We start from the raw sequence: 17,583 nt of genomic DNA, 5'->3' as shown, positions 1-17,583 counted from the left end.
ATGAGTTCTACTCCAGTAAGGAACAGTCCTACAGGAACTAGGCATATATTGCATAATTAAGGGTAGCACACACTCACAGCAACATATTTTAGAGTTTTTTCCCCATTTTTTCTTTTATTCTGTCTCTTTGCATTGTTTATACACTGAAAATATGGAGCTTTATTTCTTTATTTTTATGTGCCTTATGTCTTTCTATTATAAAAAAAATCCTGGGAGGGAGACTAGGGAGATGAGACATGATCTTCTCGGAAGACAATTTGATGTCCGCACAAGATACCCTTTATGTCACGCGAAGACAATTAGACGTCCCACGAGAGACACTTTAACATCACGCAAGACAAGGCAGTGAGACCACATTTAAAACAAGTTCAAGGACATCTAACCAAGCAGTTGTTGGAATGTCTTTGACAGACAAACATCATGTGCTCCCAGCTCTTAAAACCACAACAAGCAGAACATGCAGCTTGCCAGCAGCAGCAGGAAGCCAGGAGATGATCCAACTGCTTTTCCTTACTGTTCATTTAGCCCCTCCCCCTTTCACAACGAGAGCGGCAGAGACGTGAAGTGGCAAAAGGACAGCTGCTATACAGGCTTTGAAATGATCAACACAAAGCGCGACAAGCAGAAAACTCAGCTCGCCAGCAGATGATCGATTGCAACTCCTTAGCGTGCGTTAAGCCAACACTGCCCCCCTTCACAACGCGAGCAGCAGAGACATGAAGTGGCAAAAAGACAGCTGCAGTACAGGCTTTTGAATGATCGATGTGCAGCGCGACAAAAAGAACTCACAGCTCGCCAACCGCAGCAGCAGCAGCAGAAAGACAGCATATTATCCTACGGCATCTCCTTAGTGTTCATTCAGCCGCCCCCTCCTTCACAACGCGAGCAGCGTTATACGTCCTGCGAGAAAGAGATGTGACCAGGCCCAGGGCCGGAAATAAAGAACAAGTATTGTTTTTACAAAAGTTTTAAAGTAAAAGTGAAAATAATGCATATGTAACAATTCCCATGAAAATAATAATCTCTTTAAATTGTATATTCAGTAAACCAAATCGGGGGGTGGGTGAGTAAAGCAAGCAGGGGGCCTAGCCCCCTAGTATGTTATAATAATAAACTAATTTTGCTTTACATTGTGCCTTACATGAATGGAACACTGAATTTAAACTGAATCGGAGAAAATAAAGCATTTGATGACAGTTTAATTAGTTACTTGCTTTAAAGTCAAATACAAGGTTCTGACTTAATGGCAAAAAAATAACAAAAACTTCTCAGTTGAGGACGGTGCGTCTAAAAAATGAGTATATTCTTACCAGAAAGATGATATAGATTTACAGTAACCTTTATCAGTTCATGAAATATTGCCTTTTCTTTTCCCTCCACATCCATGGGTGTGGGTTTGCCCTGGAGAATCGCTGCTGGCAGTCTTCCTTCTTCACCCTTGGCCAATCGCTGCTTTCAATTATCCTTGTCCCCCTTGGAGAACTGCTGGTGATAGTCATCCTCTAGGGTCAGTCCCAAATCTTCAGCAGTAGACTTTGCTATACTCCTTGAAGAATCACAGATGCAGGTCGTACCAGAGAAATGGCATTTGCTTAAATTGCCCACGGCGACCCATTACAAGAGACTACACAAACCGTTTGTGACCCTTTCCCATTGAATACTATTGTGAGTCATGACTCTGCACAATCCAAATTCAAACAACATGCTTGCAACCCATAGTTTGAGAACTTGTGGTATTGTGCCTTTATTAACTAACTAACTGGAAAGGTAAATTTATACTGAAATGAGAGGATGCAAAATATCTTGATAACAGAGTGCAATATGACTACTTAATAGTCATAAAATAGCAAGGTGACAACATTTTTGGGACTTAGGTCAGAAAGGGTTAATAGCCATGTTACATCGCACATAATAACACATGAAGACATTGCCTCATATCATTGTGTAGACAGACAGAACTTTATTTGTCCCCAGGGGGAAATTTGGCTTTTTATGGACATTTGGTGACATAAATTGAAACAGTTACCATTAAACGCCTGATGTTGCAATTGGAACAGCAGAAGCATGTTTCTTTGCACACTTTTCTTGTGCTGGGTTATATACAGTAATTGTTGTAGCTACAAAAAAAAAAGAGTACACTTATACAGCTTTGTTTTCTTAGTGTACAAGACAAACCAATTATTAGAGATTATTTTGAGTAAGTTGCCACTGACATATTAATAGTACACAGTCAGAAGATTTTGAATCTTTTAAAGGATTTTTGAAGAGTTCATTTCTGTAAACCTTTTTATAAGGGTATAAGGGATTGCTTAATGGATGTTACTTTAAAATTAGACAGAATGACCAAAAGTCTTGAATATTTGTCTTTTCTGAAAAAATGAAATGACAGTCTTGTGCACATTATGTTTTATGTTGCATTGTACTCCATTCAGAAGACTTTCTTTATGATGTGTGGTATGGAATTTTACCTGTATTTTTAAAGTTAATTAAAGGGCATTATCACCTAAGAGGTGCTTTTTATCTACAAGACATGGTTGGTTAAATAACTTACTTAATGTCTAATGTATACTTTTTATTATAGTACTAATATGTTTCCATTTTAGCACAGGTAAAGTGATGCTTTGTCGTTTTAATTGCTTTTAAAATTGTACTCCCTTAGTTGTTTAAAATTAATTTTTACACAGTTAATAAAAATTAGGTGTGGGCGCAGATAAATGTGTCTAAATAGTTTAAAAACCTAAAATAAGTAAGCAATCCAAAATAATACCTGAATTTTCATATAAATGATTGATGTTAGTTAAACACATTACAGGCTTTGTAAAAATCTAGTTTTGATGAGGTAATATAGAGAAAGTAAACAATGAAATTAAGAAGGACAACTGAAGTAAGATTTAGCCTTCTTATAGGAGACTCATTTAAATGTTAACGATCAGCCCAGACTGAATAAATAATGGATTGGACAGGTGTTTTAATCTGATTGTGGCAGTAAAATTAGAGAAATGGGAATAGTAATTCAGATGGAATTGCCCTATTGGCCTCTGAGGTCATCTTTGATTTTTATGGGAGCTATATTACAAGTGGTGACAAAACTATATTAATTTTGTCTAACATATATGCGCCTGACTGAGATGGTAAAGAATTTACAGTTGATGTTGTCTTTATAATCTTCATTATGCATGAACCTTTAATTGGCACTTGGTAACTCTATATTTTACCCTGCTTTATATGTTTATATGTTAATCTTAAACTGTAATCATTTCTTTTTCCCTAAGGAGAGGGACCGATATGCCTATAAAATCCATCTTCCTGAAACAGTGGAACAACTGAGAAAATTTAATGCCAGAAGGAAATTAAAGGTATTTTTTAAATGTGTTTTGCCAACTGTGTGTTTTCATGATAACCTTTCTGCAAGTCTTCTCGTTTCAAGTTTTAAGAATAACTTTGACTTGAAAAATGCCAAACTAATCATTTAATCATTTTATGGCGCATATTAATTTGCCCCATGAAACTATTCTAAAGTGAAACTTTTTTTTTTTTAAAAGAATAAATCTGAAAACATACCTACCCAGTTCTTGCATTTTAACTTTCTGAGGGCTGAATTAAACTTTTGGAAAAGCACACAAAGCAATGGTTTCACACATAAATCAAATAAAACATCTGTTCCTCCATGCTGTGGCTGCTGTTGGTGCCTGTTTGGCATCTCTGCTGGCAGCAGCTTTGCAGGGTCGGCTCTATTTCCCATTGCCTGGGTGTTTTCGTGCGGTAGGTGGGCAGCGGTGGCAGTCACTGTGAGACATGACTGTTGATGTAGGCGCATCAGCTACACAAAAGTATTCAGCACCATGATCAGGTGGGCACTGATCAGAAGATGCTGGTACATCACTTTCAACATCCATCTCCAGATCACTTGCATTAAAACCAGAGTCTAAGTCAGAGCCCAATTCAATGATAATATGCAAAATGTCATCCACAGGGTATTTTGTTTTGCGCATTTGTTTTAGTCTCTTGCCAGTTATTGATGCCATTTTAGAGGTTGTTTGCTCTTCCCTGCTCATGCATGGGCAAGGAATTAAGGTCAAATCAACAAACCTATTTTTCTCGCAGTTTACAGCTTATTAACGCCCCCTACCTCTGAAGTTCGACAATGGTTGACATCCGTCCTGAAAAAGTTAAAATGGAACTCAAAATGGCACCACTTCATACATGGGAAAAAAGTCTTAAAACCTATCTAATACAGTCACAAAGGTTTGACAAATGCTTTGATTTAAGAAAATATGATATCCACATTGCTGAGTCTGTGATAAGTGGTCTGTGCTGAAGCATGAATTTTAAATAAATAATTGGGTTTTGGAGCATGAAGGTTCTGAACGAGTACAGGTGTGTGCATGCCAGCAATGCTTTGGGGTTGATTGGGGTGCTTTTCTGATCTCGTATTCACGTGCAAATGTGAATGGATCGGTCAAGTGCCTCGTTCACACTTCGGAGGTGGTGGAGGAAAGCACCCAATCGGGCAATAAAAAACGAGCCTGCTCTGGAGAAAGGGGAGATCAGATAAGCAAGACAGAGAGCTGAGGCTACAGGAGGAGAAAGAGGCAGGAAGGTGAGGATCCCATGTCATGAGGAAAGGAAGCAGGTGGTCAGGAATATTCCCCAAGAAACCAAGCAGCAGGCCTGAGCTTGAGTGCAGGGCTGGGGAAGTGATGCTCCTTATAGCAATGAAGGAATATAGGAGGGGCCCTTTCATGCAGCATCTCCCTTATAGATGTCAATGGACTGGCTGAGGGAATCATGAGAGAGAGATACTAATGGACTGGTAGTAGTATGACTGCACCTGTTGGTGGGCTTCTTTTCATGCGGCAAGGTCCTGAGGGGATAACCTAAGGAGATGCCAGATTTTAAAGAGAGGTATTGGGGCTTGTGACTGTTTTAATACTAGAATTACCATAAATTCGGCCCACTTCAAATCTCTTTGCACATCTCCGTCAGCGTCTTTTGTCTTGTAAACGTGTTGATAAGCCCAAGCAGCAAGCAGCCTGTTATACCAACCCCCCCGGTGTCGCATAATGGACAAGAAGTTCTCCCAGTTCCTGCCTTCATTGTTTATCTGGAAGTGAGCATATCCTGTGTCTATAACAATCTATGTAAACACATTGTTAAAACAGAAGTGTTTTTCATGTTTTAGTAATAAATGACAAAATGTAGATATGAACTGTATAATGTGTGAAGGCTGATGGCCAAATATCAAATAAACACATTCACAAAAAGCACAAGTACAATACGACAACTTCCATGGTGCAGCGGTTAGAACTGACGACTTATAATCCAGAGGTCGTGAGTTTGAAACCCTCTCCCGATTTACCATTTTGAGTAGTGAGCTGCTCTTATTGTTAATATTATACAATAAAGCATACATTTGAGTTTTGTCTGTAACAGCCAGTGTAAATTTATAGTACTTGTAAAAGTTAGCATTTTTTTTTCACTTTTATTCTCTCACTCAGGATCACGATACAACACCCACCCCCCACCTCAGATCTGACGTGGTTACTTTTTATCTGAAACTGGGAATAACTGTAGATGTGAGTGGTGTTTTGAGACAGTGGAACTGAAATTCTCTGATCTGGAGGGATAAAAGCTGACACACAAATGCTGGTGAATCTGCCTTCTTCTTATCTCACCTTCACTTGAATTTTTTTTTATTCAGTTTTATTGAGTGTTCCTGCTCACACTCAATTAGTATGCACCTTTATGGTCCATGATGTGAAAGCTGCACTGACAAAAAACAGAGACATAGATATACAGTGATCCCTCGCTGTATCGCGCTTCAACTTTCGCGGCTTCACTCCATCGCAAATTTTAAATGTAAGCATATCTAAATATATATCACAGATTTTTTGCTAGTTCGCGGATTTCTGTGGACAATGGGTCTTTTAATTTATGGTACATGCTTCCTCAGTTTGTTTGCCCTGTTAATTTCATACAAGGGACGCTATTGGCGGATGGCTGAGAAGCTACCCAATCAGAGCACGTATTACGTATTAAATAAAACTCCTCAATGATATACAATATGCTTCCCTGCTGTGCGCGACACTTAAAATCTCTAGCAGCACATATTGATTTTTGATTGTTTGCTTTTCTCTGTCTCTCTCACTCTCTCTGACATTCTCTGCTCCTGACGGAGGGGGTGTGAGCAGAGGGGCTGTTTGCCTAGAGGATATGGACGTTCCTCTCAAAAATGGTGAAAGACTACCTTCACATTGCTCCCTTTTTCTTGCAGCCACTTTATCGTGGTGCTTTGCACACTTCAAAGCTCTAATAGCCTTATTGATTTTTGATTGTTTACTTCTCTCTCTCTCTCTCTCTGACATTCTCTGCGCCTGACGCACACTCCTTTGAAGAGGAAGACATGTTTGCATTCTTTTAATTGTGAGAAAGAACTGTCATCTCTGTCTTGTCATGGAGCACAGTTTAAACTTTTTTTTTTTTTTTATTAATTTTATTACAATCAATACATAGCAATCAAGTTTTTACAAAAAAAGAATTATGCTAAGAACAGATCGATCCCCACCCTTGAGAGAGAGAGCAAGCCAAACGGTGTAAAATTTAAGGCTTGTAAAAATACCTAAATCAACAAATTCTCTGTGCTTTATAAAATCATTTCAAAATATTACTGATTAGATCCTGCCATGTTTTGAAAAAGTCTGCACAGATCCTCTAACTGAGTATTTGATTTTTCCAATTTTAAATAATATAACACATCAGTTTCCCACTGACTTAAAAGAGGAGAGTTTGGGTTCTTCCAGTTTATCAGAATAAGTCTGCGTGCCAACAGTGTAGTGAATGCAATCACAATTTGTTTGTCTTTCTCCACTTTAAGACCCTCTGGAAGAACCCCAAACACAGCTGTTAATGGGTTAGGAGGGATTGTGAGTCCAAGACTGTCTGAGAGGTAATTAAAAATTTTTGTCCAGAATAATGTTAATTTGGAGCAGGCCCAGAACATGTGACCTAGTGAGGCTGGGGCTTGGTTGCAACGTTCGCAGGTTGGATCATGCCCTGGAAACATTTTGAGAGTTTTAGTGAGACAGATGTGCTCGATATATAATTTTGAGTTGTATAATTGTATGCTTTGCATATGGAGCTTGAGTGAATTCTCTGCATTGCTACTTTCCACTCCTTTTCTGATATATTAATTGAGAGGTCATTTTCCCAGTGTCCTCTTGGATCTTTGAAAGGAAGGGATTGTAAAAGGATTTTATATATTGTAGAGATGGAGTCTAACTCCTTGAAATTGAGCAATAATTTTTCCAGCGTGGATGAGGGTGCAAGATGAGGAAAATCTGGAAGGTTCTGTTTAACAAAGTTCCTGATTTGAAGATAGTGAAAGAAATTTGTAGCTGGAATGTTAAATTTGGAATGTAATTGTTCATAGGATGCAAAGACGTTGTCTATATAAAGATCTCTAAGCAAGTTAATTCCAAATTTTTCCAGATATTAAAACTGCATATGTTTGTGAGGGTTGAAAGAGGTGGTTCTTTTGCAGGGTGCCACAGAAAGAAGCTTCTCCGTCTTAAAATGCTTTCTACATTGGTTCCAGATTCTAAGTGAGTGGAGCACAATTGGGTTATTAGTGTATTGCCGATAACGTGTGTTTATTGGAGCACAAAGCAAGGAATACAAAGAAGTACTGCAGGATTTTACTTCTATTGCGGTCCATGCCTGTGTATGTTCTTCTATTTGTGTCCAGGTTCTTATCGACTGTATATTTGCCCAGTAATAAAACTGGAAGTTAGGTAGAGCCATGCCGCCTTCTGCCTTTTGTCTTTGTAGGGTCGCTCTTTTGATGCGTGGATGTTTAGAATTCCAAATAAATGAGGTTATTGTTGAATCTAATTGCTTAAAGAACGATTTATTAATGTATATTGGTATGTTTTGAAATAAAAAGGAGCTTAGGAAGAATATTCATCTTAACAGTGTTAATTCTTCCAGCTAGTGTGAGATGAAGGGTTGACCATCTATGCAAGTCTTGTTTAATTTTTTCCATGCAGACATAAATTTTGTTGATAAAGAGCTTTATGTTTACTTGTGATGTTTACCCCGAGGTATTTAAACTGTTCTGCAATGATAAAAGGAAGGGTGTCTAATCTAATATTATATGCTTGAATTCACGGAAAGAGTACACTTTTATTCAGATTAATTCTGAGACCAGAGAGCTTTTGAAATTCTGTGAGTGCTGCTAAGACTGCAGGCACAGAATTTTCTGGGTCCGATATATACAGTACCATGTCATCTGCATATAATGAGATTTTCTGTTCCAGTCCTTCTCTGCTAATCCCCTTTATCTGATCAGTATTTCGACAATGTATTGCCAGTGGTTCAATGGCAATTGCAAACAGCAGTGGTGACAAAGGGCATCCTTGTCTTGTGCCACGCTCTAGTTTAAAGTAGTCTGAGCAAATGTTATTGATGCAAACTGAAGCTTCTGGGTTAGTATACAGTAATTTAATCCATGCACAAATGTTGGGCCAAACCCAAACTTCTCCAAAATAGTAAAAGGTATTTCCATTCAATCATGTCGAATGCTTTTTCTGCATCCAATGATAATAATATTTCTGGGGTGTTTGATTTAGTTGGTGAGTATATTACATTAAACAGGCGTCGAAGATTTGAAGATAAGTGTCGGCCCCTAATAAATCCAGTTTGGTCTTGTGATATTACTGAGGGGAGCACTTTCTCCATCCTTCTAGCTATGATTTTAGAGAGTATTTTAACGTCGTTATTCAGAAGTGAAATTGGTCTGTATGATGCACATTGTAATAAGTCCTTATTTTGTTTTGGAAAGACAGTGATTAGTGCTTGGCTTAAAGGTTTGTGGAAGAGATTGGTTATCTCTGGCTTCTGTAAATGTTGCTAATAGGAGGGAGCTAGCTGAGCGGAGAATTTCTTGTAAAACTCTGCAGGGTAGCCGTCAGGGCCTGCTGCTTTTCCACCTTGGAGTGACTTTATAGCATCCAGTAATTCTGATAATGACAGAGGTTTATCGAGCTCCTCCACACTAAAAGCGTCAATTTGTGGTATCTGTAATTTATCCAGAAATGCATTAGATTGTATATTGTCTTCTTTAAACTCAGTAGTATATAGGGATTTATAGTAGTCTCTAAAAGTGTACATTATATTTTTGTGTTCGATGATTTTATCTCCGTTCGTGTTAGTAATTACGAGATTGCGTTGCGTACATCTTGCTTGTGAATTTGTTGCTAAAAGCTTATTAGCTTCTCTCCATGTTCATAATAATGATGTCTGGATTTGTAAATTAGTTGTTCGGTTTCTTTAGTTGTCAAGAGGTTTAATTCTGAATGTAGAGCCTGCCTCCTCTTATGTAGAGTCTCGCTTGGTAGTCTGGCATGTTCTTCATCTATTTTAGTAATTTCGCTTTTATCTCTGCTACTTTCTTCGCTCGGATTTATTTCTGTGGGAAAGATATGAGATAATCTGTCCTCTTAAGAAGGCCTTAAGAGTTTCCCAGAGTATTCCTGCAGAGATCTCAGGGGATGTATTTGTCTCTAGAAAGAATTCAATTTGTTAGGATATAAATTCAGTACAATTCTCGTCAGCTAATAGAAGCGGATTGAGACGCCATCTGGGGTGAGTGTATGGGGCTTAGTAATTTCAGCTCCAAGATCATCGGAGCATGGTCTGAAATAACAATAGCATCGTATTTACAAGATTTAATCTTAGGCAAGAAGTTATTATCTATAAAGAAGTAATCAATCCTTGAGTAGCAATGATGTACTGGTGAGTAGAAAGAATATGTTCTTGAATTTGGGTTTAAAACCTCCAGGGATCTGATAAGTTGTGATCAGTTATAAACTTTGTAATTATCTTTGCGGTGTTAGTTGCCGTTCCCCCTGTGGAGGAAGTCTTATCTAAAAGTGGATTTAGAACACAATTAAAGTCCCCAGCCATTATAAGTTTATGAGTGTTCAGATTGGGAATGGATGCAAATAAATTTTGTATAAATTCCTTATCATCAACATTAGGTGCATAAACATTTATCAAAATCATTTTACAGTTAGATAAGTCTCCCATGACCATCACATATCTCCCTTCAGGATCCAATACTACATCTGATGCTACAAATGGTACTGTTCTATGTATGAGAATTCCCACCCCTCTAGTTTTCTTTGTAAAACTAGAATGGAACATTTGGCCAGTCCAGTCTTTTTGCAGCCAGAACTGATCCTTACTTAGTAAGTGGGTTTCCTGTAAAAATACTATTTTAGCATTTAGACCTGTTAGGTGAGAAAGTACTTTCTTTCTCTTTAATTCGTGATTCAGGCCTTTAACATTCCAGCTTACGAAGTTAACTGTCCCATCATGGAGACACTGATTCTGAGTTTTTGGTGTCATATTATAGTCTTAACTGGAAGTGAAATAGTTTAGGTCTTAATTTCCTATTCCCCCAAGAGTTGTTGCCATGCAGCTTATTATTACGTTGATAGTTATAATTATAAAGATTGAGATGATAGATTAGATATAGATCAAGCCTGCTCTCTTTCTCTTCCCCCCTTAACCCCCCACCCTCCCTTTTTGCCTCCCCAGGTGAGGCTAAAACCCACTTAAACTTTTGTTTAAACTTTTGACTAAAGGGTGTTCTTTCATGTCTAGAGGGCTCTAATAATGTTAAAATGTATATAGAAGGTAAACAGGTTTTCTATGCTCTAACTGCGAAAATATTAGATTTATAAATAAAGGTAGAGTCTGGAATGGATTAACCGCGATAAATGAGGGTTTACTGTATAACTCTGCGGAGAATATTTATAAACAGTGTGGGAGAGTTTATAAGGGCTTAAAATATATAAAAATAACCATACAAACATATGGCTTCTACTTCGCAGATTTTCATCTATTGCAGGGGGTTCTGGAACACATCCCCCGCGATCGAGGAGGGATTACTGTATATGATATTTGGAATAACTCTTTTTATGACCTGTATAGTACATTTTGGGCAACGTTGTGGCACTGATGCAACATTATTCATATTCATTTGCATGCCTTCTTGTGTTTGTAATCAGTGAGCACGTTTTTTTTTTCGATCTTGTCCATGCAGTCTCCACATTTTGTTGCATGGTGGTGTTTCTTTTGTACTCCAGGACACGCAGAGGAAAGAATAGTACAGAGAGGTCAGTTCAGCGCTATATGCAGTCATCAGATTCAAATGTTAACAGTTCCCACACACTCAAGGACTGTCCTTCCTGCATTTACGACGTGTGTACCTGTTGCAGTGTACACACTTCTCTCTGTGCTGTGGTTCCTATTACACTGAAGGGGCTGGGGGAAGTGGCAGTTTTGTAACGTTTGCATCCTCTTTTGCTTTATCCATCTCCTTTTCTTGTAAAAAGCGACAACAAAGTTCCTCTGCAAGGTGAGCCATGAACACTCTTCTTTCCTCAGTGGACCTGTGTATGCCTTGTACAATACATGTGCATTGATCGCCGCCAAGTCAAGCGTATTATTGCACACAGCAACTGGCCACCTGCGTACTCCTGCTCGCACTGAATAAGCTCATGCCTTCTGGTGCACAATGTCAGTGCAGCACTGGGCAAAAAAGAAAGAGACATTCTGAAGAAATCATTTTATGACCTGAATAGTACCAATTCAGAAAACATTGTCGCACTAATGCAATATTATTTGAAAACGAACAGTGTCAGATCATCTGTAAATGTATGGCATTTCTAAAAGTTAGCTTTTTTCAGTTTTATTCTCTCAGTCATGTTCACGCTCTCCATCGCAATCCCTTCTGATTTGACTCTAACTAACAGCGCCATTATAAATTAAAGACAGGCGGACACGTCACTGTCACCCAACACATGTTTATTTGCTGCTAGCAAAATACCCGCGCTTCGCAGCGAAGTAGTGTGTTAAAGAAATAAAGAAAAAGAAAAGGAAACATTTTGAAAATAATGTAACATGATTGTTAATGTAATTGTTTTGTCACTGTAACGAGTGTTGCTGTCATATAAACAGTGTGGGAGTGTGGGGGCAATCTACCTAACATAAATGAAACAGTCCTTTTTGGATTTAGGGTTCTCATGGAAGGACTTGATGATGATGGTCACATAGACTTCTGGCTTTCAGTCCTTTAATGTTGGAGCATCATGATGCTTTGAGTAGGTGGTGGTGGCACAGGCCGACACCACAAAGAAACCGGAAAAAGAAACAGAGGAGAGAGTTGGGGTCAGTATGGATTTTAGAGCCACTATGAATAGTTATTATGATGAATTGAACATACAGAGTATCAGGATTAAGTTAAAGTGAAGTTAGGAGAAAGCCATGTTAAAGTAATGTGTTTTCAGCAGTTTTTTAAAGTGCTCCACTGTATTAGCCTGGCGAATTCCTATTGGCAGGCTATTCCAGATTTTAGGTGCATAACAGCAGAAGGCCGCCTCACCACTTCTTTTAAGTTTAGCTTTTGGAATTCTAAGGAGACACTCATTTGAGGATCTAGGGTTACGATTTTGAATATAGGGTGTCAGACATTCCAATATATAAGATGGAGCGAGATTATATAAGGCTTTGTAAACCATAAGCAGAATTTTAAAGTCAATTCTGAAAGACACAGGTAACCAGTGTAGTGACATCAAAATATATACAACATAACAGGTAAGTAGTACTAACAGCAGCTAAAATGTATATGGATCATCTCTTGGTAGTTGATCCCTTTTGAAAGGCGCTACACGACGGCTGTGGTATAGAAATTACATTTTCTATGTGTCCAAATTTCTGCCTGTGGTAATGTGCCTTACTGGCATTACCAGCAATTAAAAGAAAATCATTTTTGTGTCCTCTGCAGTGTTAAGAGAGAAAGGCTTTGGTTTGGGATAAAAGGAAAAAAGGTGTAAAGAAAGGAAACTTGCCTTTTTCTTTTATATAGTGTAGAGAGAGGTCTTCGCTGATGATATGAGCGTCGCAGTGGGTCTCGTGTAGACTGGAGAGACGGCCCTGCCATTAACTGGCCGGGATGGCACTGTCGGTCCTCCACTCCTGTGTGTGTCTTCATAATCTGACCTGACGACCTCATAATCGTATACGTGTAAAAGAAAGGGCGAAGCGCCTTAATATTAGTTTGCTGCGGTCTAGAAATGGGATCCTGTGTTTACAGTTGTCTGGGCTATAGCTCATGGGAAAAAAATTAAAAGTGTTTACTTTCACTTAAGGCAGAAGCGCAGTCAGCGTCTCAAAGGCCGGCACAGCTATGCGCACGTGCGCCGGCTGCCCGAGTTTTGTAGTATTTTTGCAGTGCAGGAAACGCCACTTTTTGCAGACACGTTCACGTGATCAAAAGTCTCAGCGCTCTTTAGAGGTCTTGCTTTCTCTTCGTACTGCGTTCATAGTCAGTTCACGTGTGCCGCTCGGAGTACATGCATCGAAGCTTCTGAGCTGTGCCTGTGCTATCTCGTGCGATGTCCACGGCTTTATTTAATGTTAGCTAAGACCCGGCACTTAAAAGTTTCTCGCTACAACAATTTTAACTCTGTTACAAAGTGATTCAAAGTCTCGTTTATACCTCGTGTCGTCTCATTAAACTTGTATCTCGCGAATAAAGTATTCAGCATTTTTCTCTTTGGGAGCTCTTCCTTCTTTTCTACGTACTGCGGTCACAGTCAGTTCATGTGATTATGTGGGAGGCGTGATGATATCACACGCAGCTCCGCCCCCCACGGCCATCGAGCTAACGTCCATTACATTATATGGAGAAAAATAGGTTCCAGTTATGACCATTACGCGTAGAATTTCGCAATGAAACCTGCCCAACCTTTGTAAGTAATCTGCAAGGAATGAGCCTGCCAAATTTCAGCCTTCTGCCTACACGGGAAGTTGGAGAATTAGTGATGAGTGAGTCAGTGAGGACTTTGCCTTTTATTAGTATAGATTCTAATATTTACAAGTAAGTGCAACACAGAAATCCCCAAAGTCCAGGCCACAACACACTATGCCTCTTTCTTTTCAGGCCACCTCCTTGCCTCCTTCAAGACCTCCTCTCCTTCTCTCCTGGCTCCAGCCCTTGTATGAAGGGAGGTGGCCCGTTTTATTATCACCTGGATGTGCTCCAGGTGTTTCCCGGCAATCTTCCACCGACGTGGCGGAAGCACTCTGGGTGTCTCTGCTCTTCTTCCTCCCATCACTTCCGGGTGTGGCAGAAGTGCTGAGGTCCAGGGCTCCAAAGGCACTGGGACAACCCCTGGTGGTGACCACGGGCCACTACAAGGTTGAGCTTCAAAGCTCTGTACCCATGGCCCCCAAATATATATATATACAGTGCATCCGGAAAGTATTCACAGCGCATCACTTTTTCCACATTTTGTTTTGTTTTAGCCTTATTCCAAAATGGATTAAATTCATTTTTTTCCTCAGAATTCTACACACAACACCCCATAATGACAACGTGACAAAGTTTACTTGAGGTTTTGCAAATTTATTAAAAATAAAAAACTTAAAAAATCACATGTACATAAGTATTCACAGCCTTTGCTCAATACTTTGTCGATGCACCTTTGGCAGCAATTACAGCCTCAAGTTTTTTTTGAATATGATGCCACAAGTTTGGCATACCTATCCTTGGCCAGTTTCGCCCATTCCTCTTTGCAGCACCTCTGAAGCTCCATCAAGTTGGATGAGAAGCGTTGATTAAGCTGCAGAAACATCTCAAGGATGATCAGGGGAAACAGGATGCACCTGAGCTCAATTTTGAGCTTCATGGCAAAGGCTGTGAATACGTACGTACATGTGATTTCTCAATTTTTTTATTTTTAATAAATTTGCAAAAATCTCAAGTAAACTTTTTTCACGTTGTCATTATGGGGTGTTGTGTGTAGAATTCTAAAGAAAAAAATGATTTTAATCCATTTTGGAATAAGGCTGTAACATAACAAAATGTGGAAAAAGTGATGAATACTTCCTGGATGCTTCCTGATGCACTGTTTGTATATATATATGTATATATATATATATATATATATATATATATATATATATATATATATATATATATATATATATATATATGTATATATATATATATATATATATATATATATATATATATATATATATATATATATATATATATATATATATATATATATGTATACATATATATATATATATATATATGTATATATATTATGTATGTATATATATATATTTTAATGTAAGTAGATCATTTTGACCTGGTCATTTTAAAAGTAGCTCGCAAGCCAAAAAAGTGTGGCCACCCCTGACATAGATCATTGTAGACACAGAATACACATAAAATGCATGTGTTCCAAATAACAATATAGTATTTATAGTAGGTGTCATTTTGCTTGACTTCTCACTCTATACAACTCCAAGCAACTGACACGCAGGTAAACAGACTTGAGCTGAGAAAACGGTGCACCGGTGGGAGGATGTGATAGCAGACTGCTTGCTGCTTATCAACACATTTAAAGGACAAAAGATGCTGACAGAGAGGTGTGACGATGCGGGTTCATTGCATGCTCCCATCTTCTGTCTGGGAGCCCTTGAACCTGTCACTGTTGGTAATGTTACCGATAAGCTAAGCAGTGAGGCAACAACATAGCAAGGGAATGGTGCAAAAGTGTATAGTGCGTTTATTAAAAATAATGTTCAAATAAATAGGTTCAATGCTTCAAAAATAGTTATTAAACAATCCATAAAACAAAAGTGAAGTGGAGGTTTAAAAACAAAACATCTTCTAAAAACAACAAGGTTAAAATAACACAATGCAGAAGCAGTCTTTTAAAGCATAATCCAAAGCCTGGTATCTTTTACTTGGCGTTTCTCCTGTTTCTCCCGTTTGGGCCCCGCAACAAGAGAGTCACCCTCTCAGCAGCTGACATTTTCTCCACTTGACTGGTCTGGAGGTCTCCTGATCCCTAGCTTCAGTCACACACTCATCCCAGACCGAGACTTGGTTTCCTTGACAACCAGGAAGCTCACGTCAAGGACTTCACCAACCAAGCCTCCCGACTCCCATTTCCTCCACAGCCTTACGTGGCCTGTCGTCCTTCAGCTGGTTACTCAAGCTCCTTACTCGCTCAGCTGGAGCGACCACTTCTGCCGCCAATGAGAGTTGGCCAAACACTCGCCTTGTGTGGCACACCAGCTCTTTCGCCACACTGCTTCCTGCTCTCCAGCAAGCTACCTTTCCTTCTCTCTTTTTTTTTTTTTTTTCCTCCCCTTTAGCCAACTCACGCTTCTATTTATCAAGAGGGCATGGCAGCTGTGGCAAATCAGCAGCCCCAGGAGCAATCACGGATGCGGACAGTTTACTTAGGTGAGAAACGCCCACATCGCGAATTGCCCCGAGAACCGCTTCAGCCACACAGCCACCATGCCCCCTCACCAAACTTCAAGCGTGATGCTTATTTATTTAAAAGCAGCCCTTTTTACATGAGCTGTGGACCCACTACACCACAAGAGGTGAGAAGCGGTTTGAGGTGGGACGGATCTACTAGTTTTTTCGAAGGTTCTAGTAATTCTAGTGTTAAGAAAATGTATAACAGCCTAAGTCAATATTTTAAAAGAAAGTGTGGTTTGCCCATTTTCTACATTGTGTGTATGTTGGAAAGAAAGCAAGATTCATTAAAAATTTCAATTGATTACATTGATTCTAATAGCAAACTCACTCCTATAGGCCTTCATTTGGAATTTAAGAAAATCAATATAGGTCCAGGTTTTTTGTCTTTTATGGTTAGTTTACCTTTAATACTGGCCTATTTTTTGTGCAGTTCTTGTATTGTATTGTATTGGATTTGCCTCTGTTTGTGTTTATGGGGGCACCAGAGTGCCGTAGAGTCTTAATCTGCCCCTGTATGCATTATATTAGTAGAAAGCATCTTAAAGTAAGTACTGCCTTTAAATTAGATGGCTTATGATATCAGTCATTTTACTTTTCATTAGAGAAGAAAACAAATGCAAAATAGTTGCACCTTTTACATGTAGCACAAGTACTTTATAGTATTTTTATTGAAGGTTGTTAATAAATTCACAATGTGGTTTAGCACTGTTCATTGTGGTTAACATCATATGAGATGCAATATGTACTGGAGTAGTGGGTAGCTGTGACATCTGACACTACACTGTCTTCCTTTGGAAATAATAATATGATAAATATCTGAAAAAAATAAATAGCCTTTCTCTTCTGTGTGTCTGGTTTTCTTTCTACTGAGTGCAGCTAGGATCGCATTTTTATAGCTAAAAACTTATGTAGGATGGAGGTGGAAATCTGACATTTGTGTGTGTTGGTTTTGTGTCATAAATTTCCCAGAAGTGAAATCACATTAAAAGATGTTAAAGGTTCAGATCTGAGACTTGGAAATTTTCTGTTTTCTCCAGAAATGAATGATTGATTGATTGATTGATATATAAATAGATAGATAGATAGATACATACTTACTTTATTAATCCCCAAGAGGAAATTCACATTCTCCAGCAGCAGCATACTGATAAAAACAATATTAATTAAATAAAAATGCAGTGCAATTTAAAAACATGTAAGGTGGAGAGTGCAAAGGCAGGTAT

At 38.7% G+C, this 17,583-nt stretch overlaps 1 protein-coding gene across 11 annotated transcripts in view; it reads left to right on the top strand.

The window, feature by feature from the left end:
* caska (calcium/calmodulin-dependent serine protein kinase a) overlaps positions 1 to 17,583 on the top strand; it is a 509,789-nt gene that overhangs the window by 317,175 nt on the left and 175,031 nt on the right. For all 11 annotated transcript variants that reach the window (XM_039745129.1, XM_039745125.1, XM_039745124.1 and 8 more), the window contains exon 9: positions 3,273 to 3,356. In XM_039745129.1, coding sequence (XP_039601063.1) covers positions 3,273 to 3,356 — 84 coding nt within the window. The remainder of the gene's footprint in view (positions 1 to 3,272; positions 3,357 to 17,583) is intronic.

This window comes from Polypterus senegalus, chromosome 2 (genome assembly GCF_016835505.1).
Source record: "Polypterus senegalus isolate Bchr_013 chromosome 2, ASM1683550v1, whole genome shotgun sequence".
Lineage (NCBI taxonomy): Eukaryota > Metazoa > Chordata > Cladistia > Polypteriformes > Polypteridae > Polypterus > Polypterus senegalus.
The sequence above is the reverse complement of the archived record's forward strand: the minus strand, read 5'-3'. Positions and strand labels throughout refer to the sequence as shown.